Below are 22,182 nucleotides of genomic sequence, written 5' to 3'. Positions count from 1 at the left end.
CCAGTAGAGGGAGGCTGGGGCTACAGGCCCAGCACCAACCCCTTGCCAATAGAGGGGGGGATGGAGCTACAGGTCCAGCACCAGCCCCCTGCCAGTTGAGGGGGGTCTGGAGCTACAGGTTCAGCACCAAACCCCTGCCAGTAGAGGGGGGGCTGGAGCTACAGGTCCAGCATCAACAACCTACCAGTAGAGGGGGGCTGAAGCTACAAGTCCAGCACCAACCACCTGCCAGTAGAGGGGGGGGGGGCTGGAGCTACAGGTTCAGCACCAACCCCCTGCCAGTAGAGGGGGGCTGGAGCTACTGGTCCAGCACCAACGTCATGCCAGTAGAGGGGGGCTGAAGCTACAGGTCCAGCACCAATCCCCTGACAGTAGAGGGTGGCTGGAGCTACAGGTCCAGCACTATCCCCTGCCAGTAGAGGAAAGCTAGAGCTACAGGTCCAGCACCAACCCTATGCTAGTAGAGGGGGCTGAAGCTACAGGTCCAGCACCAACCCCCTGTCAATAGAGATGTGCTTGAGCAACAGGTCCAGCACCAACCTCTGCCAGTAATGGGGGGGCTGGAGCTATAGGTCCAGCACCAACCCCCTGCCAGTAGATGGGGGCTGGAGCTACAGGTCCAGCACTAACCCCTTGCCAGTAGAGGGGGGGCTGGAGCTACAGGTCCAGCACTACCCCCCTGCCAGTAGAGGGGGGCTGGAGCTACAGGTCCATCACCAACCCCCCTGCCAGTAGAGAGGGTCTGGAGTTACAGGTTTATCACTAACCCCTGCCAGTAGAGGAAAGCTAGAGCTACAGGTCCAGCACCAACCCCCTGCCAGTAGAGGGGGGATGGACCTACAGGTCCAGCACCAACCCCCCAGCCAGTAGAGGGGGGTTGAAGCTACAGGTTCAGCACCAACCCCTTGCCAGTAGAAGAGCTACAGGTCCAGCACCAACCCCCTGACAGTAGAGGGGGCCAGGAGCTACAGGTCTAGCACCAACCCCCTGCCAGTAGATGGGTTCTGGAGCTACATGTCCTGCACCAACCCCCTGCCAGTAGAGGAGAGGCTGGAGCTAAAGGTCCAGCACCAACCCCCTGCCAGTAGAGGGGGGCTGGAGCTACAGGTCCAGCACCAACCCCCTGCCAGTAGAGGGAGGCTGGAGCTACTGGTCCAGCACCAACCCCTTTCCAGTAGAGGAGGATAGGGGCTGGAGCTACAGGTCCAGCACCAACCCCCTGCCAGTAGAGGGGGCTGGAGCTACATGTCCTGCACCAACCCCCTGCCAGTAGAGGGAGCTGGAGCTACTGGTCCAACACCAACCCCCCCCCCCCCAGCCTGAAGAGGGGGCTGAAGCTACATGTCCACCACCAACTTCCTCTGCTAGTAGAGGGGAGCTGAAGCTAAAGGTCCAGCACCAAGTCTCCTGCCAGTAGAGGGGGGGGCTGGAGCTACAGGTCCAGCAGCAATCCCCTGCCAGTAGAGGGGCTGGAGCTATAGGTCCATCACCAACCCCTTGCCAGTAGAGGGGGGCTGGAGCTACAGGTCCAGCACCAACCCGCTGCCAGTAAAGGGGGGCTGGAGCTTCTGGTCCAGCACCACCCCCCCCCCCCCTGCCAGTAGAGGGAGGCTGGAGCTACAGGTCCAGCACCAACCCCCTGCCAGTAGAAAGGGGGCTGGAACTACAAGTCCAGCATCAACAACCTGCCAGTATAGGGGGAGCTGGAGCTACAGGTCCCGCACCAACCCCCTGCCAATAGAGGGGGGCTGGAGCTACTGGTCCAGCACCAACCCCCTGCCAGTAGAGGGGGGCTGGAGCTACTGGTCCAGCACCAACCCCATGCCAGTAGAGGGTTATGGAGCTGCAGGTCCAGCACCAACCCCCCTGCCAGTAGAGGGGGGCTGGAGCTACAGCACCAACCCCCTGCCAGTAGAAGGGGGCTGGAGCTACAGGTCCAGCACCAACCCCCTGACAATAGAGGGGGGCTGGAGCTACAGGACCAGCACCAACCCCCCAACCCCCTGCCAGTAGAGGAGGGCTTGAGCTTCAGGTCCAGCACCAACCCCATGCCAGTAGAAGGGGGCTGGAGCTACAGGTCCACCACCAACCCCCTGCCAATAGAGGAGGGCTGGAGCTACAGGTCCAGCAACATCTCCCTGCCAGTAGAGGGGGACTGGAGCTACAGGTCCAGCAATATCCCCCTGCCAGTAGAGGGGGGCTGGAGCTACAGGTTCAGCACCAACCCCTTGCCAGTAGAGAGGGGCTGGATCTACAGGTCCAGTACCAATCCCCTGCCAGTAGAGGGGGGCTGGAGCTACAGGTCCAGCATCAACCCCCTGCCAGTAGAGGGGGGCTGGAGCTACTGGTCCAGCACCAACCCCCTACCAGTAGAGGATGGCTGGATATTGGTGCTGATACTGCCCACAGGTGATAATGGGGCTGACACTGCCCACAGGTGATAATGGGGCTGACACTGCCCACAGGTGATAATGGGGCTGACACTGCCCACAGGTGATAATGGGGCTGACACTGCCCACAGGTGATGATGGGGCTGACACTGCCCACAGGTGATAATGGGGCTGACACTGACCACAGGTGATAATGGGGCTGACACTGACCACAGGTGATAATGGGGCTGACACTGACCACAGGTGATAATGGGGCTGACACTGTCCACAGGTGATAATGGGGCTGACACTGACCACAGGTTATAATGGGGCTGACACTGACCACAGGTGATAATGGGGCTGACACTGTCCACAGGTGATAATGGGGCTGACACTGACCACAGGTTATAATGGGGCTGACACTCACCACAGGTGATAATGGGGCTGACACTGACCACAGGTGATAATGGGGCTGACACTCACCACAGGTGATAATGGGGCTGGCACTGACCACAGGTGATAATGGGGCTGACACTGTCCACAGGTTGAGGACCTCTGCAGGATGAGTGAGCCCGTCAAGAGGCTGGTGGAGGCTGGCCGGGTGTTGGCCGTCCAGGAAGACCAAGATGGCCGCCGCTCCGCCAGGATAACTCTACAAGACGGACAGCTGTACCTCCACCCACTCCTGCCTCAGCCCACGCCCGCCCACGCCCACACCCTTCAGGTTACTTTATTACACCCACTAGTTTTACTGACATTACTGACTTACTTAGTTTTGATAACTAATATGATAACATTTTGTTATACAGTTATCAGCATGATTTATTTAATTTTCTGCAGGAGAGTGAGGTTGTGGGCGTGCTGGAGCCCTCCTGCACCCTGGCGTTCCTTGACCTCGGGTGGGCGGGGTCAACAAGAGGGCGGGTCACCATCCGGCTGACCCCTGAGATTCCGCTGGCCAGACAGTTTGTGTTGTTGTGTACGGGCCAGCGGGGCCACACCTACCGCAACACTAAACTGTTGCGGGTGGGGGTCAAGGGTCAGCGAGGGGAGCATGTGGTGGGCGGAGACTACGAGAGTAATGATGGTAAGGGAGGAGCCCCACTGCTGCCTGACCTCCAGGGGCGGTACCGGGAGTCAGGCCGGGCAGGAGCTGTTTGCGCCTCGGGTTGGCCGGGGAGTCCCAGGAGTACCCAGTTCGCCATCACCACCAGGGACCTCCAGGGTGGTCGCCAGTGGCCATATGTCTTCGGTGATGTGGTGAGCGGCCTGGATGTGGTGAGGGCAGCAGTCAACCACAGTGACATTACGGAGGTGACTGTGGTGGACTGTGGTGTTGTGCTGCCACTCTAGTTCACTGTACCATCACCATCACTACTGTGGTGTTGTGCTGCCACTCTAATTCACTGTACCATCACTACTGTGGTGTTGTGCTGCCACTGTAGTTCACTGTACCATCACCATCACTACTGTGGTGATGTGCTGGCACTCTAGTTCACTATACCATCACTACTGTGGTGTTGTGCTGCCACTCTAGTTCACTGTACCACCACCATCACTACTGTGGTGATGTGCTGGCACTCTAGTTCACTATACCATCACTACTGTGGTGTTGTGCTGCCACTCTAGTTCACTGTACCACCACCATCACTACTGTAGTGTTGTGCTGCCACTCTAGTTCACTGTACCACCACCATCACTATTGTGGTGTTGTGCTGCCACTCTAGTTCACTGTACCATCACTACTGTGGTGTTGTGCTGCCACTCTAGTTCACTGTACCATCACTACTGTGGTGTTGTGCTGCCACTCTAGTTCACTGTACCACCACCATCACTACTGTGGTGTTGTGCTGCCACTCTAGTTCACTGTACCATCACCATCATTACTGTGGTGTTGTGCTGCCACACTAGTTCACTGTACCATCACTACTGTGGTGTTGTGCTGCCACTCTAGTTCACTGTACCATCACCATCACTACTGTGATGTTGTGCTGCCACTCTAGTTCACTGTACCATCACTACTGTGGTGTTGTGCTGCCACTCTAGTTCACTGTACCATCACCATCCCTACTGTGGTGTTGTGTTGCCACTCTCGTTCACTGTACCATCACTACTGTTGTGTTGTGCTGCCACTCTAGTTCACTGTACCATCACTACTGTTATGTTGTGCTGCCACTCTAGTTCACTGTACCATCACCATCACTACTGTGGTGTTGTGCTGTCACTCTAGTTCACTGTACCATCACTAGTGTGGTGTTGTGCTGCCACTCTAGTTCACTGTACCATCACCATCACTACTGTGGTGTTGTGCTGTTGCTCTAGTTCACTGTACCATCACTACTGTGGTGTTGTGCTGCCACTCTAGTTCACTGTACCACCACCATCACTACTGTGGTGTTGTGCTGCCACTCTAGTAAACTGTACCATCACTACTGTGGTGTTGTGCTGCCACTCTAGTTCACTGTACCACCACCATCACTACTGTGGTGTTGTGCTGCCACTCTAGTTCACTGTACCATCACCATCACTACTGTGGTGTTGTGCTGCCACTCTAGTAAACTGTACCATCACCATCACTACTGTGGTGTTGTGCTGTCGCTCTAGTTCCAACCTGTCCTCTTAAAAAGAACGTCAACAGTTGCCGTTTGACTCTACGGCTGTTTTTGGACGTTATTTTGTCTTAAACTACGTCTATTTTTGCTTCCATGGACTATCTCTTGTTATACAATGAAATACCACACTCTTATTATACTATAACTCACTGACTATGCTCTGATATATGTTCTTCAAGTAAAAATACATATATTTTTGCCTTAATTAGGCCATAATCCAGAAAATTCCAGCCCATCGATTTTTATATTTAGGAAAACATCTAATAAATTTGGAAATGAATTTTTCGTTCGCCGACAGTTTCCTGTTACTATTTAGTCTTTTATGCTTTAATGTCGCTGGTCATTGTGACTTTCCCAGGATTTATATATGTTTTGTAGTAGCATTTAGTCAGACTACAGTAATTTAACTAATGGGAAACCTTTATAGTCGTCGTAAATTAGTAATAATCATTTATCAAATAATAAATTAGCAAACATGTACAACTTCTTATGTTACGACTTTTCGGGTAGGCCGTTCTGTTTGTTTACAACCCCAATGTTTCAAAAAACACAATACTTTTAATATATAAGTGACTAAGTATGCTCTAATACATGGTCCTCAATGAAAATTATGTTTTTTTTTGTTAATTTGTCCATAATGAATAAGATTCGTTACTGTTGATCTTTATATTAAGAAAAACATCTAAGAAATTTGGTATTGAATTTTCGTTCAAATAAAGTTTCCAGTTACTATTTCCTAGTTATCCCTAAATGTAGGTGGTCATTATTTTACTGTTATGTATATAGAAATTTAGCATTATGCATTTATAATACAGAACAATTTGGTCGTTCCACTGCCTCATAATTATATAAAATACATTGTGACAAATACTTGATAATTAAAATCAGAGTTTTTTGACAACTATAAAAAATCCTGTTGAAATCATGCCGCTTTGAGTTGTCATACGCTTCTTAGTAAATAATATTGTGTAATGTTTGGCACAATTTATCACTGTACTAGTATTTACAAACTGTTTAGGTATTAATGTATTCATTTTTTTTAATGTGTAATATGTTACTTAATCCTAAACTTCTTTTGCAACATTTATATCAGTTATAAATAATTGTCGCGAAACGGCGTATGAAAAAATAAATTTCCCCAAATGAAATTAGTGTATCGGCGATCGAGCGGCCATATTTAAAAGTGTATTCTCTTGTCACTGTTCTGACATTAGTTTTCGATGTACGTATTTCATTTTTGTACCAATGTGTTCGCAATAGAATGTTCTAGAAGAACATAAGTATAAAACGTCACATAAGGATGTGTTCGACCGGCAACATATATAAAAACTACGTCGATTATACTCGTCGTGTCAATAATACAATTGTTTTACCACGCTGATTCAATGCCATACTGTTTTCTCAAATAAGCTCTTCGGCTATTAGAGAAAACGTAAATTTCATGGCAAACATTTGTAAACTATCCCCAAGTAGATCTGATCGAAATTGGAATTTATACAAATATTTATTCTCGTGTTGCCCGCCACTGTCACCCTTGAGTAACCAGAAACGGATATACAGTAAAAACTAGGCTAACTCATCCTAATCCTTGCACAAGCCCTCCAGAATTTCTTTATTGAAGATCAGCAAAAAATTATTGCGCAGCTCATATTATACAGTTTAAGAATGAGATTTCCTTGTTCTAAAGGAATGAAAATAACACTGCCTTAATCTCAGTCGATTAAGGCAGTGTCTGGGATGCTCCCGGTGCCCGTGCCTGGTGCTCGTGCACCAGGCACGGGCGATAGTGTACCTTTAATTGTTCTTTTAGTGTAAATAACGGAATAAAATGTAAGACATAGTCTGCAGATCTTTTTCCAGATGTCTTTTATTATTTTTTCCTAAAGAAAACTAAGATATTGCGAATTTTGCTTAACAAGTACATTAATTATTAACTTTTTGTCGTTATTATTGTTATAATTAAAAGAATTACATCTTGTTTTTTGCTTATGTACAAAACATAGTCTAATAACCACAGTTCGTTGCCCCTAAATCAACACAACATAACCAGTTTACTCATGTCATCGCCCCTAAATCAACAAAAACAACCAGTGTATTATTGTAAATAATTATATCTTATGATTTATTAGCAATGGTAAGACATTTTTAAGACTCTAACCTTCGTAAGAAGGTATGATGTATACGAACTGAACGACCGGGCTTCACAACAAAAACATGGCCACATGAGTTGGATTATTCCGGTAATATTGAACTACTGTTCATTGTTATTAGTTTAACAATACTGTTAGGGAATGTCATAAGAGTAGTCACAGGGCAACCAAAGATACCCAGCTTCTGGGTACGGGATCTTTGCCCGAAACGCTATGCGTGCTAGTGGCTTTACAATAATAATAATAATTTATTTAGGAAAAATATATACATAGATGCAGAGTTACAGTACAAACATTCTGTTTGATTTATAGATAGAGGTAGTACATACAATACCTAAAGCCACTAGTACGCATAGCGTTTCGGGCAAGATTGTAAAATCATCATTATTCCTATTTTCTCTCTTAACCCCCAGTGTACCTTCTCGTATATTAATAAATAAATAACCAGGGTTTTTTATGCGGCTGTGCTGAAAGCCTGACGTAAAATAAATCATTGTGTCGGAGAACAGGAAGCAACAAATTAGGCTGGTTACCTGGTTGATACCTGGTTGATGGGGTTCTGGGAGTTCTTCTACTCCCCAAGCCCGGCCCGAGGCCAGGCTCGACTTGTGAGAGTTTGGTCCACCAGGCTGTTGCTTGGAGCGGCCCGCAGGGCCACGTACCCACCACAGCGCGGCTGATCCGGAACTTCTCTTAGAAAATCGTCCAGTTTTCTCTTGAAGATGTCCACGGTTGTTCCGGCAATATTTCTTATGCTCGCTGGGAGGACGTTGAACAACCGCGGACCCCTGATGTTTATACAGTGCTCTCTGATTGTGCCTATGGCACCTCTGCTCTTCACAGGTTCAATCTTGCATTTTCTTCCATACCGTTCACTCCAGTACGTTGTTATTTTACTGTGTAGATTTGGGACCTGACCCTCCAGTATTTTCCATGTGTATATTATTTGGTATCTCTCTCGTCTCCTTTCTAGAGAGTACATTTGGAGAGCTTTGAGACGATCCCAGTAATTTAGGTGTTTTATCGCGTCTATGCGTGCCGTATATGTTCTCTGTATTCCCTCTATTTCAGCAATCTCTCCTGCTCCGAAGGGGGAAGTGAGTACTGAGCAGTACTCGAGACGGGACAACACAAGTGACTTGAAGAGTACAACCATTGTGATGGGATCCCTGGATTTGAAAGTTCTCGTAATCCATCCGATCATTTTTCTGGCTGACGCGATATTTGCTTGGTTATGCTCCCTAAACGTTAGATCGTCGGACATCATTATTCCCAAATCCTTGACATGCTGTTTTTCTACTATGGGAAGATTCGATTGTGTTTTGTACCCTGTATTATGTTTCAGATCCTCATTTTTGCCGTACCTGAGTACCTGAAATTTATCACTGTTAAACATCATGTTATTTTCTGCTGCCCAATCAAAAACTTTGTTGACATCTGCTTGTAGTTTTTCAATGTCTTCAGCAGAGGTAATTTTCATGCTGATTTTTGTGTCATCTGCAAAGGACGACACGAAGCTGTGGCGTGTATTTTTGTCTATATCAGATATGAGAATAAGGAACAGTAGCGGTGCAAGGACTGTACCTTGAGGTACAGAGCTTTTAACATCGCTTGGACTCGATTTTATCTGATTGACTGTTACTCTTTGTGTTCTGTTCAACAGGAAATTGAGTATCCAGCGTCCTACTTTTCCAGTTATTCCTATTGACCTCATTTTGTGAGCTATCACCCCATGGTCACATTTGTCGAACGCCTTTGCAAAGTCTGTGTATACAACATCTGCATTTTGCTTTTCTTCTAGGGCTTCTGTGATTTTGTCATAGTGGTTGAGTAACTGTGACAGACAGGATCTTCCCGCTCTAAATCCATGTTGTCCTGGATTGTGCAATTCATTGTTTTCCATAAAACTAGAAATTTGATTCCTAATCACTCTTTCAAACACTTTTATTATGTGTGATGTTAGTGCAACTGGCCTATAATTTTTTGCCAAGGCTTTACTCCCCCCCTTGTGCAACGGAGCTATATCTGCAGATTTAAGTGCTGCTGGTATCTCCCCTGTATCCAGGCTCTTTCTCCATATTACGCTGAGTGCTCTCGCTACTGGTACTTTACATTTCTTTATGAATATTGAAATCCATGAGTCAGGCCCAGGAGCTGAGTGCATAGGCATATTATCAATTTCTCTTTCAAAGTCTTCCGAGTTTGTGGTAATATCCGTTATATTATCTGCAGCTTGAATGTCATTCATAAAGAAGCTGTCTGGGTCATCAACTTTCATGTTGTTTATTGGTGTGCTAAACATAGCCTCATACTGGCTTCTTAGAATTTCACTAATCTCTTTGTTGTCCTCTGTGTACGTACCTTCATTTGTAATTAACGGTCCAATACTGGTCGAGGTTTTGGATTTTGATTTTGCGTATGTGAAAAAATATTTCGGATTTTTCCTTATCTCTTGTATAGCTTTCTGTTCCAATTCCATTTCCTCAGACTCATATGATCGCTTCAACATTTGTTCTATTTCCTCAATCTCCCTGCTTAGGCTTGTTTTCCTTTCTTGTGATAGTTGTGTCTGCCGAAGCATTTCCGTTATTTTTTTCCTTCTCCTGTACAGTCGTCTCCGTTCTCTTTCTAGAGTGGTCCTCTTTCTGCCCCTCCTCACAGGTACGTGCTTCAAGCAGACCTTGTAAGCTTCAGCTGTCAGTTGAGCTATTCCCTGTGTGGGAGTTTTGTCGCTTAAGACCGTTTCCCATTGAATGGTTGCAAGGTCTACATTTATTTTTTCCCAGTCAATCCTCTTATTGTTGAAATTGAATTGATTGAATATTCCTTCTCGCTTGTTGGGTCTCTTAGACCTACTACCGTTATTTATGCTAGTTCGCACTTCAATAAGCTTATGGTCTGAGTATGAAGTATCTGAGATTGTGATATCCCTGATTAGTTCATCATTGTTTGTGAATAACAAGTCTAGTGTGTTTTCGTTCCTAGTTGGTTCTGTAATCTGTTGATTGAGCGAGAATTTGTCACAGAATCTCAAAAGTTCTCTGACCTGTGGTTGGTTATTTCCCGGGTCATTCCCTGCTATGATATTTGTGTTTGCCGTTCTCCATCTTAGACTCGGTAAATTGAAATCTCCAAGAAAGATAATATCTGGAGCTGGGTTTGCTAGGTTGTCAAGTATGTTCTCTATTTTGTGCATCTGCTCTGTGAATTCCTCAATCGTTGTATCTGGCGGTTTATATATTAGAATAATAATTAGGTTTAGTTTCTCTACCTTCATTCCAAGTACCTCTACCACCTCATTAGTTGAGTTTAGTAGTTCTGTGCATACCAGGTCTTCTTTAATATACAGACCTACTCCTCCATTTGACCTAGTTTTTCTATCACATCTATATAGATTATAATTTGGAATCCAGATTTCACCATCCATGTAATCTTTTGTATGAGTTTCCGTGAATGCCCCAAATATTGAGTTTGACTCTAATAGAAGGCCATTTATGAACTTAACTTTATTTCTTGACTTTGGCTTTAAACCTTGAATGTTTGCAAATATGAATGATTGTCCATGTTGTGTGTAACTTCTGGAAGGTTTTGGTAGTTCTCCCTCCTCTCTACCCTGACCCAGGGTGTGTTGTTGTGGCATTGGTTTGTCCAGTTTTGGAAGTGATACTGGGGAGTGTGGTAGTCTCTGTGTAGTTGGGGGGGTGTAGTATGTGTGGGCTTGATGACGAACTGTAGTCCAGTCTTGGGCATTTCCCCTTCTCCATCCGTACTCCTGCCACGTTTCTGCCTGTCTGTTTCTCCCTCTGTTTGTACCTGCCTCTAAAAAATTTTCAGGGCTATTATGTTGGACTTCTTCTCTTATATGGCGCTGTGTACCTCTGACGTGGAAATCGGGGCAGTGAAGATCGTAGCATTTCCTCTCATTGACTGAGAGTGTGCATAGCTTAGGGTGAAAATATCTACACTCTGTATCAAAACGACACCTGCCTTTCCCTAACCAGTTTCGGCATTTCCGTGGGTGCATGAATGAGCATTCCGTGCCTCTGGGCCCATATCTACACTGTCCTTTTGCATAATACCAGCAAATATTTTCATTTGTGATTGTATTATTCTTGTTTGTACCCGTGCACGACTTGGCTACCTCTGTGTTTTTTGTTCCAACTTTCTCGTTTCTGCATTCATTCTCGGTATTGCCCTTATCTTTCTCCTTGTTGCTTTCGTCTTTCTCATTTGTGTTCTCGTTCGTCTTATTTTTTCTCTCCTTATTCATATCACCAGTGTGCTCTACAATATTGCCTTCATTTTTGTGTACCTCGACACTATACCCTTCTACATTGCTACTTTGACTCTCTAAATTCTCAGTCCCTGGGTTGTGTTCAGAGTTCGTTGCTGTCTTTATATACTCTGCTTTATAGCAGAGTATACCAAGCTTATATTGAGGTTCCCCCCTCCCCCCTTTCCCCCCAATTACGGGTCTGTCTAATTACCACAAGCTACCACAAGCTACACAAGCTTCACAAAGCTTCCTGGCAATACGTTAGTAATGAATAAATATGATATGTTAGGCTGACCTAACCTAACCTAACCTAACCTAATCAAACCTAACCAAATCTAACCTAACCAAATCTATCCTAACCAAATCTAACCTAACCAAATCTAACCTAACCAAATCTAACCTAACTTAACCAAACCAAACCTAACCTAACCTAACCTAACCTAACCTAACCTAACCTAACCGATGCTTGGATCGTCGACTTGATTTGGTGTCACCATTTCTTTATTTTCGTCTAATTTCTTTATAAAAAGATACTTTTTCAGATTAAAATTAGGTTTTTTCGTGTTGTACATTCAGTACCAACATTATAATGAGTAAATATATCTTATTTATTAATTACTAACATATTGCCAGGAAGCTATGTGAAGCTTGTGTAGCTTGTGGTAGCTTGTAATTAGACAGACCGCCAATTACTGGTGGAGTAAATCAGCCTAGCCTACTTCTTCCTAGCATAACCTAGCCAACACTAGCCAAGCCTAGTCTACCCTTGCCTAGCCTAGCAATCAGCCCTTGAACCCCCTACTGTTAAGACTCTGCTCTCTGATTGTACCTATGACACCTATTATTAATCTCCTTCTGTATCTTTAGCTCCAGTATGTTGTTATATTATGCTGTGCAAATTTGGGACCTGGCCCTCTAGTATCTTACATATATGTATTATTTGATACCATTCTTGTCTCCTGTCCAGAGAGTACATTTTGAGAGCTTTGAGACGGTCTCAATTATTTAGATGTTTTATCATTTATATGTTTGCTGTTTATGGTCTCTTTATTTCCTCTAATTCAGAGATTTCTCCTGTTCAGAAAGGGGGAGTCAGTACCGAGCAATACTCAAGATGGGACAGCACCAGTTATTTGAATAGTATTAGCATTACTGTGGGTGGGGTCTTTGAATTTTAACAGTCTCATAAACCATCCCATTATTTTTCTGGCCGCCACTATATTTGCTCAGTTATGTTCACAAAGTGTGAGGTCGTCAGACGTCGTAATTCTCAGATCTCTTGCATGTTTTTTTCCTTCATAGAGTAGGTCTGATTGTGTCCTGTGTTCCTTGTTTCATTTAATTTCCTCGTTTCTACCATACTTCAGCACCTGTAACTTATCACTGTTAAAATCATGTTATTTCTGTTTTTTCAATGTCTCCTACAGTGCCAATTTACTTGTGTCTTCTGTATCATCTGTAAAGTTTCATTGTTCAAATTTCAGTTATATTTTGCTTGTATTTTCACATGTATTAATTTTATTTTTATCTCAGTTTAATTACTGAAAAAATGCCAAGAAGTTAATATGTAAACAAAAAGTGCTTATGAGATTTGCATGTCACAACTCTCATTTGCAGTTTTTGGATGGTGGTGCAAGTATGCATCCTACCTTGTTCTTGTAGTTTTATATAATTAATCTAAACTGATTCTATTTTATGCCTGGTTTTAAATAGTTTTGTACCTTTTGGGTAAATTTTACAGCAGCCCAACATCAATTTCAATCGGTGATATTGTTTCTCATGCAGTCGAATATCTGAGAGCTCATTGCAACAATGGATTCCAAAAATCCAAGTAAGTTTCATTATACAGTAATTAGGATTAGGTTTCCTTTATCGCGGTACTATATTTTAATCATATTGCATACTTTATGATAGCCCAAATTATCATAATTTTCAGGACAGAAAAGTGTATGAAGCAGTCTTTCATGCTACATTTATCCATTTAGCTAAGAGTATAATTAGCAAATGATTCACAAAAATATTAATTACACAATTTGATAATTGTCCCAGACAGACGTAAAGATCATTGCATCTTCGTTTTCTGATGTGTTGTTTTGTCATCCAAAGATTGTACATTATTAACTAAAATTCCAATTTAGAATATTTATTAAGTATTACTTAGTTTGCTTTCATCTAGAGTATGCACCTCCTCTCTTGGACTGCCTACCCTCCATCCTTCACCAGACATTAAATATCTTTGCTTATACTAAGTATTTAAAGTGCAATCAATACCTGCTTGATGGGGTTCTGGGAGTTCTTTTACTCAGCAAGACTGGCAGTAGGCCAGGCTTGACTTGTGAGAGTTGGGTCCACCAGGCTGTTGCTTGGAGTGGCCTGCAGGCCCACATACCCACTACAGCCCGGTTGGTCCGGCACTCCTTTGAGAAAACTATCTAGTTTTCTCTTGAAGAAGTCCACGGTTGTTCCGGCAATATTTCTTATGCTCGCTAGGAGTATGTTGAAAAACCGCAGACCTCTGATGTTTATTCAGTACTCTCTGATTGTGTCTATGGCACTCCTGCTCTTCACTGGTTATATTCTTCATTTTCTTCCATATTGTTTACTTCAGTATGTTGTTATTTTACTGTGTAGATTTGGGACCTAGCCCTCCAGTATTTTCCATGTGTATATTATTTGGTATCTCTCTTGTCTCCTTTCTAGTGAGTACATTTGGAGAGCTTTGAGACGATCCCAATAATTTAGGTGCTTTATCGAGTCTATGCATGCTGTATATGTTCTCTGTATTCCCTCTATTTCAGCAATCTTCACCTGCTCTGAAGGGGAAAGTGAGTACTGAGCAGTACTCAAGAAGGGACAACACAAGTGACTTGAAGAGTACACCCATTGTGATGGGATCCCTGAATTTGAAAGTTCTCGTAATCCATCCTCTCATTTTTCTGGCTGCCACAATATTTGCTTGGTTATGCTCCCTAAACTTTAGTTCGTCAGACATTATTATTCCCAAGTCCTTTACATGTTACTTTCCTACTATGGACAAATTTGATTGTGTCTTGTACCCTGTATTATGTTTAAGGTTCTCATTTTTACCATATCTGAGTACCTGGAATTTGTCGCTTTTAAACATCATGTTATTTTCTGCTGCCCAGTCGTAAACTTTATTAATACTGTATCTACTTGTAGTTTTTCAATATCTTCAGCAGAGGTCATTTTTAAGCTGATTTTTGTGTCATCTGCCAAGGATGATCCAACGCTGTGCCTTGTATATGAGTCTATATCTTATATGAGAATAAGGGAAAGCAATGGTGCAAGGACTGTATCTTGAGGTACAGAGCTTTTAACTGTTCTTGGACTCGATTTTATATGGTTGACTGTTACTCTTTGTGTTCTGTTTGACAGAAAACTGAGTATCCAGCGTCCTATTTTACCAGTTATTCCCATTGACCTCAGTTTGTGTGCTATCACTCCATGGTCAAATTTGTCGAATGCGTTTGTGAAATCCGTGTACTGTATACCACATCTGCATTCCCTTTTTCTTCTAATGCCTCAGTGATTTTGTCGTAATGGTCAAGTAGCTGTGAGAGGCATGATCTTCCCGTTGTAAATCCATGTTCGCCTGGATTGTGGAGATCATTTGTTTCCATGAAAGTAGTGACCTGACTCCTGATCAATATCTCAAATACTTTTATTATGTGGGACGTTAGTGCAACTGGTCTATAATTCTTTGCCAGTGCTTTGCTCCCTCTCTTGTGTAGAGGGGCTATGTTTGCTGCTTTAAGCGCATCTGATATTTCCCCCGTGTCCAATCTCATCCTACTCACTATACTGAGTGCCTGTGCTAATGTCACTTTGCATTTCTTTATAAATATTAAATTCCATGAGTCTGGACCCGGGGCTGAGTGCATGGGCATATTGTAAAATTCTCTTTCAAAATGTTCCATGCTCGTGTTGATATTGGTTATATTTACAGGGGTTTGGATATCACGCATAAAGAAGTTGTCCGGATTTTTTACTTTCATGCTGTGTATCTGAGTGCTAAACATATCCTCATACAGCTTCTTTAGGATTTCTCTAATTGTAAAATTAGTGTTATGAAAAATTAGAAATTTGTCATCCTCAATGTATGAACCTTCACTAATACAAATAGGTCCAATATTGGCAGTGATATTTTCTTATGATTTAGCATAAATGAGGAAATATTTTGGGTTTTCCTTTATTTCTTGAATTGCTTTTTTGTCTAGTTGCCTCTCTTCAATCTGATATGAATGCTTCAGTCTCTGTTTTATTTCTACAATCTCCCTGTTTAAATTATTCCTTCTTTCTATGAAAAGTTGTCTGCTTAATCATTTCCGTTGTTTTTTGTCTCTTTTTGTAGTGTTGCCTGCGTTTTCTTTCTACGTTGGACCTCTTTCTGGCTTTCCTCAAAGGAACATGTTTCAGACAGACTTCATAGGCTTCAGAAGTCTGTTTTTTCTATTCTTTGTGTATGATGTTTATTACTTAGAACACATTCCCATTGAACGTTCGTAAGTTCCCCATTTATTTTTGCCCAGTCTATCCTTTTATTATTATTATTAAAATTGGATTTATTGAATAACCCTTCTCACTTGTTGTTTCTCTTAGGCCTACTACCATTATTAATGTTAGTTTTCACTTCAATGTTGTCCGAGTACGTAGTGTTTGAGACAGTAATGTCGCTGATTAGCTCATCATTGTTTGTAAATATCAGGTGCAGCGTGTTTTCGTTCTTAGTTGGTTCTGTAATCTGCTGACTGTGCGAGAATTTGTCACAGAATGTCAGTAGTTCTCTGACTTGTAGTTTGTTATTTCCAGGTTGATTTCCTGCAATAATGTTATTTTTACTATTCTCCATTTTAAAATGGGCAGATTGAAGTCTGCAAAGAAGATAATATCTGGTACTGGGTTTGCTAAGTTATCAAGGATATTCTCTATTTTGTGGATTTGCTCAGTTAATTTCTCAACTGTTGCATCTTGCAGTTTGTATATTAAAATAATAATTAGATTTATATTTTCAACCCTGATTCCAAGTACCTCTACCACCTCATTAGTTGAGTTCAGGAGCACTGTTCATGCCAGTTCCTCTTTAATATACAGACCTACTCTTCCACCTGACCTTATTACTCTGTCACATCTATATAAATTATAATTTTGGATCCAGATTTCACTATCCATGTGGTCTTTTATGTTGAATGATTTGCTCATTCAAATCATTCATTCATCATTTGCTCATTTATTTGATCATTCAAATATGAATGATTTCCCATATTGTGTTTGACTTCTGGTGAGCTTAGGTAGTTCTACATTATAATGTAATTATACTGTACTGCACAGTTTATCATAACCCAGATTACATCTTTATTTTTCAGTCCTGAGAAACGCTTTACAGCGATTATGTCCCTCATGTAATATTATCGTGAACATTAATCAACATGTCTGCAAGTGTGGCTATAGGCTTTTTGATGCCAAACGTAAAGCTCAGCCGGAAAGCTAGGCTCAGGCAAATATCAAGAGATCAGAAAAAAAAAACATATACCTGTTGTACATGGTAAGCTCACTTATATTTTTATTCACAATGTTTAATATGGAAATAAATAACATATAATTGATTAATTTAATTTTATTTAAAGGAAATATTTTACTCCCTTTCATATTGTTGTAAAGATTACCAACATATATTGTCAAATGAGCAATTTATGTCATCTGCATTTAAAATACAGCTTTCACACACTTCACGTATTTGTGTTGGATAATATCATTTTCCAGCTTTACATAGAATACTTTGTGTTCTTTATCTATGTTCAGATGAGTTGCATAAAAGTGTGCAAGATTTACAACACCAAAAGAAATTGAAGGAGATTGAAGAGGAGATAACAAGGCTTCGAGCAATTTATGATTCCCAAAATAACAACCCAAAGAGGCGGACAATTATGTACACTGGCACTTCGTCTAGAAAAAGCAGAGCTTTAGGTATTAGTATTATTGTCAACAGTTAAATATAATCACTAACTGCTCTTAAATGTAATTATAAATAACTTGTTATAGTAATATATTTTCTGGGGGGAGCCCCGTCGGCTCCCCGGAGCTATCCCAGGCTGATATGCTAATGTCAGACTTTGGCATCAGTCATGTGTATGGAGTTCTTAGGCCTACCGGGGACCACGGCCAGAACCGGGCCCCCTCAGAGAGGCAAGGGGAGCAATGGCCTATAGAAGCCCCCGTGTAGTTGGAAGCATTCTATGTCTGCCATCGACCGGAACAGGCACCCAGAAAGGTAAGCGCCCCAAAACAAACCCCTATTCTGGTTAAAATTGCTACCTAAAACCGAACTAGTGGATAGAACTCCCCAACTGAAAACAAGCAAACTAGTGTGACGTCACACACTGCCGCGCCGCTGTCTGCGCAGCTCCCCCCTCCCCGGGAGGGGGAAGGGGGAGCCCCAGACCCCCCGCGCCGGCTACCCACACCTCAGTTCTTGAGGCTGATGCTATAGGCGATGGTCGTGTGCTCTGGCTCCGGTGTCGCTACTGCACTGTGCTTTGCGTGTGGTGTTAGTTTTGTGGGTGCGAGAGCCAGGAGTTATCTTCAGTACTCGGGCTGCATGCGCCTAGGGCTGCCTTCCCTAGGTGCCCTGTAAGTACTGCCCTTGGGGCTTGGGGTCACCTTCCACAGGCTCCTCGGGGTCTGCCTCTGCTGGTCCGTTTTACCTTTCGGTTTTTCGGCCGCCTGTTGGGCTCTTGGGTGTTCTGTTCTCCCTTGTTACCGGCAGGTAAGAGGCAGTTTGCACTGGTAGGGGCGCAGGGTGCTGCTCAGCTTGTATTTCCCGACATCGCGGCCGGCTCTGTTCCTTGGGGTTCGCTGTCCTCTTGCGGGGTTTTGTTTTTCTTTTTGTTTTTGCCTGGTGGGGGGTTCTGTCATTTTATTCAGTTTGTTTGCCCTTCCACTGTTCTCCTCGGTGGCGCCCCCTGCTAGGTCCCCGTGAGTGTACACGTCCCTGGGGTTCAGCTTTAGAAGTTTGCTTGGTAGTTTTGGGCGCCGGTTTGCGGCACCCTGCCTGGGACTACCTGAGCGCGAGTCCTCTTAAAGTAAACGCTCAGGACCCTGGGAATCCCCTAGGGGGCGCGTGGGTCCGATGGATGTGACCCCGGAGTCCCCACTCGCTGTGTGCGAGTTTGAGGGTTGCTCGGTCCCCTTGTCTCAGGGTGACCCTCATTGTTTTTGCCTCTGCCACGCTGCCTGTTGGGTCGGTGATACTTTCGACCCTGAGTCCTGTGAGTGTTGCTGCTTGCTTGTGACTCAATTTACCCAATCCTCTGATGATTCTATTCGGGTACAGGCGGCACGTGCGTTGCAGTCTAGGTTTCGTCTGTTGCAACGCGCTCGGTTGGTTGCTTCCCCGGATGCCCCGGGGCTGCCCCGCTTTGCTTTTCGAGACCCGGACTTGGGGGTGGGGGTCGCTTCGATCCTGGTTCAGTCCGCATCTCCTCGTCCTTCCCCTTCTGTTCGTTCTGGTCCCCCGCCCCTGCTTCCGGCCCCGAAGCGTCTGAGGGTTTCGGGGTCGGAGCAGGGGTTACTTGATCTCGAGACTCGGGCAGCTTCGGGGGTTGCCCCTTCCGGGGGGCGGCGGCAGAGGCATTCGAGTCTTGTCTCCCGGCCGAAGCTTCAGGGTCTGACCAGTGGGCCCCCCTTCCTCCAGCTTTTCCGGCTGCTCCATCCTTGTCTTGTGGGGTCGGGGCTTGGGGAGAGGACTCGGCCTCGGGTCCTGTGGTGACGGACCTCGAGGCTGGGGAGGGGCTGACTTGGGGGCCTTTGGGCCCCGCTGGACCCCGCCTGGGTTTTTCTTCCCACTGAGCGGGGCTTATTGTTACAAGGAGTGGGGTTTTCTTTCCCACCCTCTGCGTACGAGTTGGATTTGGTATCGGCCCCTCCCCGGGTACGGTTCCGTGTTCCCCCAGGTACGTCGGTTCTGTCCTTCCGGAGGTTTTCGGCTTATCGCATCCAACCTGGTGTGGTGCGAGCGGCCTTTGCAGCTTACCTCCTGTGTGACCCGGATTATGCCTCGGAAATGGATCCGTCCACGTTCAGGTTTGGGACTTCGTTCCCTTTCTGGCTCCGTTACGAGGTTCCGGAGTCGTCCTGGCTAGCAGACTGCCCCTTGTTTGGTCTGGATTCCTGGCATTCCTTCTGTCGTTCCCGCACGCTGGAGTGGCGGGAAGCTTCCACGGTGCTTCAGGTTTTCCTGGGGGGTGATCTTGAGTACCTGAATGAGTGCTTGTTTGCCCCTGCCCTTCCCCGCGATGTGGGCGTTATTCAGCTCCATGTGCAGGTTCCCTCCCTTTCGGCGGCGCTCGTGGCGGAGGACTTGCGCGCTCGGGGCCTTTTGTGTTCGGCCTTGCGGTTCTTTTCCCTCCTGGAGCTGTCTTCGGATTGGCTCGTGGAGGATGTGGGGATGCTTGGGTCCGTCCCGGGGTCCGGCACCTTGTCCTCGGCTGCGCGTTCGTCGGCTGCCTTGTTGAAGCTGTTCACGCCGATTTTGCGGGATGCGGTTTCCCTGTTCTATGCTTCCCGTCTCGCATGTCGGCAGGCGGTGCTGGGTTCCTCCGTGGAATCTGCTTGGGCTCTGGCTCTTAGGCGTTCTTCACCTTTTTGTCCTCTCCTGTTTGGGGAGTCGGCCGTGGCGCAGTTTATTCAGGCTGTGTCGGCGGCTTGTCGTCCGATGTCGGACTTGTTGGTTTTCCGGGGGTCCCGGGGTGGGTCTTCCCGGAAAGGTCGTGCCAGGGCTCGGGGTTCCTCTCGTCGTGGTAGGCCTCTGGTGTCAGGTTTGGGGTTGGCTCCTCCTGCGGACCCTCCCTCGTCTGTTCGGCGCGGTGTTCGCGCTGTGCGGGGTTCTGGGTCTCGTAAGGGTCGCCGGCCCTTTGGCGGTTTGCCCCTTTGACGGGGCGATGGGGGGGGCGGCTTGCGCCTGGTCCCACGATTCGTGGGCCTTTCGGGTCGTGTCTCGCGGCCTGCGGTGGCGTTGGGTGGCCCCTCCCCCCTTTGGGGGGTCGGGGCTGGCAGGGCAGGCTTCTTCCCCTGCGCTCTGTCGAGTCGTCTTGGAGTGGGTACGCTTGGGCGTCGTCGAAACGACGTCGTCCCTCAGATGGGTTTCCCGTCTGTTTCCGGTTCCGAAACGGGACTGCGCGGACCTGCGGTTCATTCTGGACTTGTCCCGTCTGAACCCCTGGGTTCATTGCCCCTCCTTTCGGATGACTACGCTGTCTCGGGTTCGGCTCCTCTTGGAGCCGGGAGCTTGGATGGTGTCCCTGGACCTCCGGGACGCTTATTGGCATGTCCCGATTCATCCGCGGTTCAGGGACTGGCTCGATTTTGTAGTGGGGCGTCTGAGTTACCGCTTTCGTTGTCTCCCATTCGGGTTGAACCTGGCACCTCGCGTGTTCACACGCCTTACACGGGTTGTGGTGGCTCGTTTGCGTCTCCTAGGTGTTCGGGTGTTGGCCTACCTCGACAACTGGCTGGTTTGGGCTCCCAGCCAGTCAGCTTGCTTGCTAGCCAGGGATTTGGTTCTTTCCCAGCTCGCCGGGTTCGGGTTCTTGGTGAACTGGAGGAAGTCCCATCTGGTTCCCTCTCGGGTTCGGACTTGGCTGGGTCTCGTGTGGGACTCTCGAACCGCCTCCTTGTCTCTCCCTCCGGAGTCTCTCCTGCGGCTGCGGTCCCGCCTTCGTCTGTTTCTGGAGGGCCCTCGGGTCACCCGGCGGTTGCTCGAGGGGCTGTGCGGGAGCCTGAACTTCGCGATGGTGGTCTACCCGCCGGGTCGGGTTTGGATTCGACGGCTGTTCTGGTTCCTTCGGGGTTCCCCCTTCCGCCTCTCTCGCGATCGCAGAGTTCGACCCCCGGGGGCCTTGCGTCGGTTGCTGCGTCACCGGCTTCCTCTTCAGGTTTTTCGGGGTTCAGTGCCTTGGCGCCTACTCGAGCCCTCGCTCGATGTGTACACGGATGCGTCGTCTCTCGGCTGGGGTTTTGTGACCAGTGCTCACCAGGCCGGCCAGGGGCGTTGGGATCCGTCCTTCCGTCGAGCTCACAGTACGGTGCGGGAGTTCGCGGCAGTGTGGTTTGCTCTGGGGAGGATTCGGGTGGCCCGCGGATCGACGATTCGGCTCCATTCGGACTGCTCTCCGGTGGTTCATTGCCTGAACCGCGGGGGTTCGATGCGGTCCTTGTCTCTTTGGGGTTGGTCGCTTCGGGTGACTCGTCTGCTGAGTTCTCGGGGTTTGGCTCTCCTGGCGGTTCACGTACGGGGCGTGTCCAACGTCTTGGCCGACGCCCTGTCTCGCTTCGTTCCCCTCTCCACGGAGTGGACGGTCGATGACGAGTCTTTCCGTTGGCTTTGCCAGACGTTCGGGCGCCCCGAGGTGGACCTCTTCGCGTCGGCGTGGTCGCGGCGTCTTCCCGTTTATGCGGCGCCCTTCCCCGATTGCGAGGCCGTCGGGGTCGATGCCTTTCGGCTCGACTGGTCGAGGTGGGGGTTCCTGTACCTCTTTCCCCCGGTTCGGCTGTTGCTCCAGGTCCTGACTCGCTTAGAGACTTACCGGGGGAGAGTTGTCCTTCTGGCCCCTTGGTGGCCGGCCCAGCCTTGGTTTCAGGCGCTGGTTGCTCGGTGTCCGAACCCGAGGGTTTTCCCGCGGCTCCGCCTCTTTCAGCAGATCGGGCCGGTACGTCACGTAGCTGGTTCGATCTTCTCCTCGAGTCTTCGCGTATGGTTT

General features: G+C 46.7%; 2 protein-coding genes across 8 annotated transcripts in view; both read left to right on the top strand.

The window, feature by feature from the left end:
• LOC123765933 (uncharacterized) overlaps positions 1–6,842 on the top strand; it is a 270,914-nt gene extending 264,072 nt beyond the window's left edge. Inside the window, exons 5-6 of the mRNA XM_069337425.1 lie at positions 2,914–3,093; positions 3,210–6,842. Of these exons, the coding sequence (XP_069193526.1) occupies positions 2,914–3,093; positions 3,210–3,722 (693 nt within the window). The 3' untranslated portion in view covers positions 3,723–6,842. The remainder of the gene's footprint in view (positions 1–2,913; positions 3,094–3,209) is intronic.
• A 131-nt stretch (positions 6,843–6,973) lies between these two features.
• Positions 6,974–22,182, top strand: part of LOC123765811 (uncharacterized) — a 29,884-nt gene continuing 14,675 nt past the window's right edge. For 5 of the 7 annotated variants that reach the window (XM_069337423.1, XM_069337421.1, XM_069337422.1 and 2 more), the window contains exons 1-4: positions 6,974–7,221; positions 13,149–13,238; positions 16,792–16,970; positions 17,228–17,392. The gene's annotated coding sequence lies outside the window, so the exon portion shown is untranslated. Of the gene's footprint in view, positions 7,222–13,148; positions 13,239–16,791; positions 16,971–17,227; positions 17,393–17,927 lie in introns of those variants that run through there. The other 2 variants (XM_069337418.1, XM_069337419.1) reach the window with 2 other exon arrangements.

The sequence above is a fragment of the Procambarus clarkii genome, chromosome 37 (assembly GCF_040958095.1).
Source record: "Procambarus clarkii isolate CNS0578487 chromosome 37, FALCON_Pclarkii_2.0, whole genome shotgun sequence".
Classification (NCBI taxonomy): domain Eukaryota; kingdom Metazoa; phylum Arthropoda; class Malacostraca; order Decapoda; family Cambaridae; genus Procambarus; species Procambarus clarkii.
Note: the sequence above shows the minus strand (reverse complement) of the source record. Positions and strands in the feature narration are given on the sequence as shown.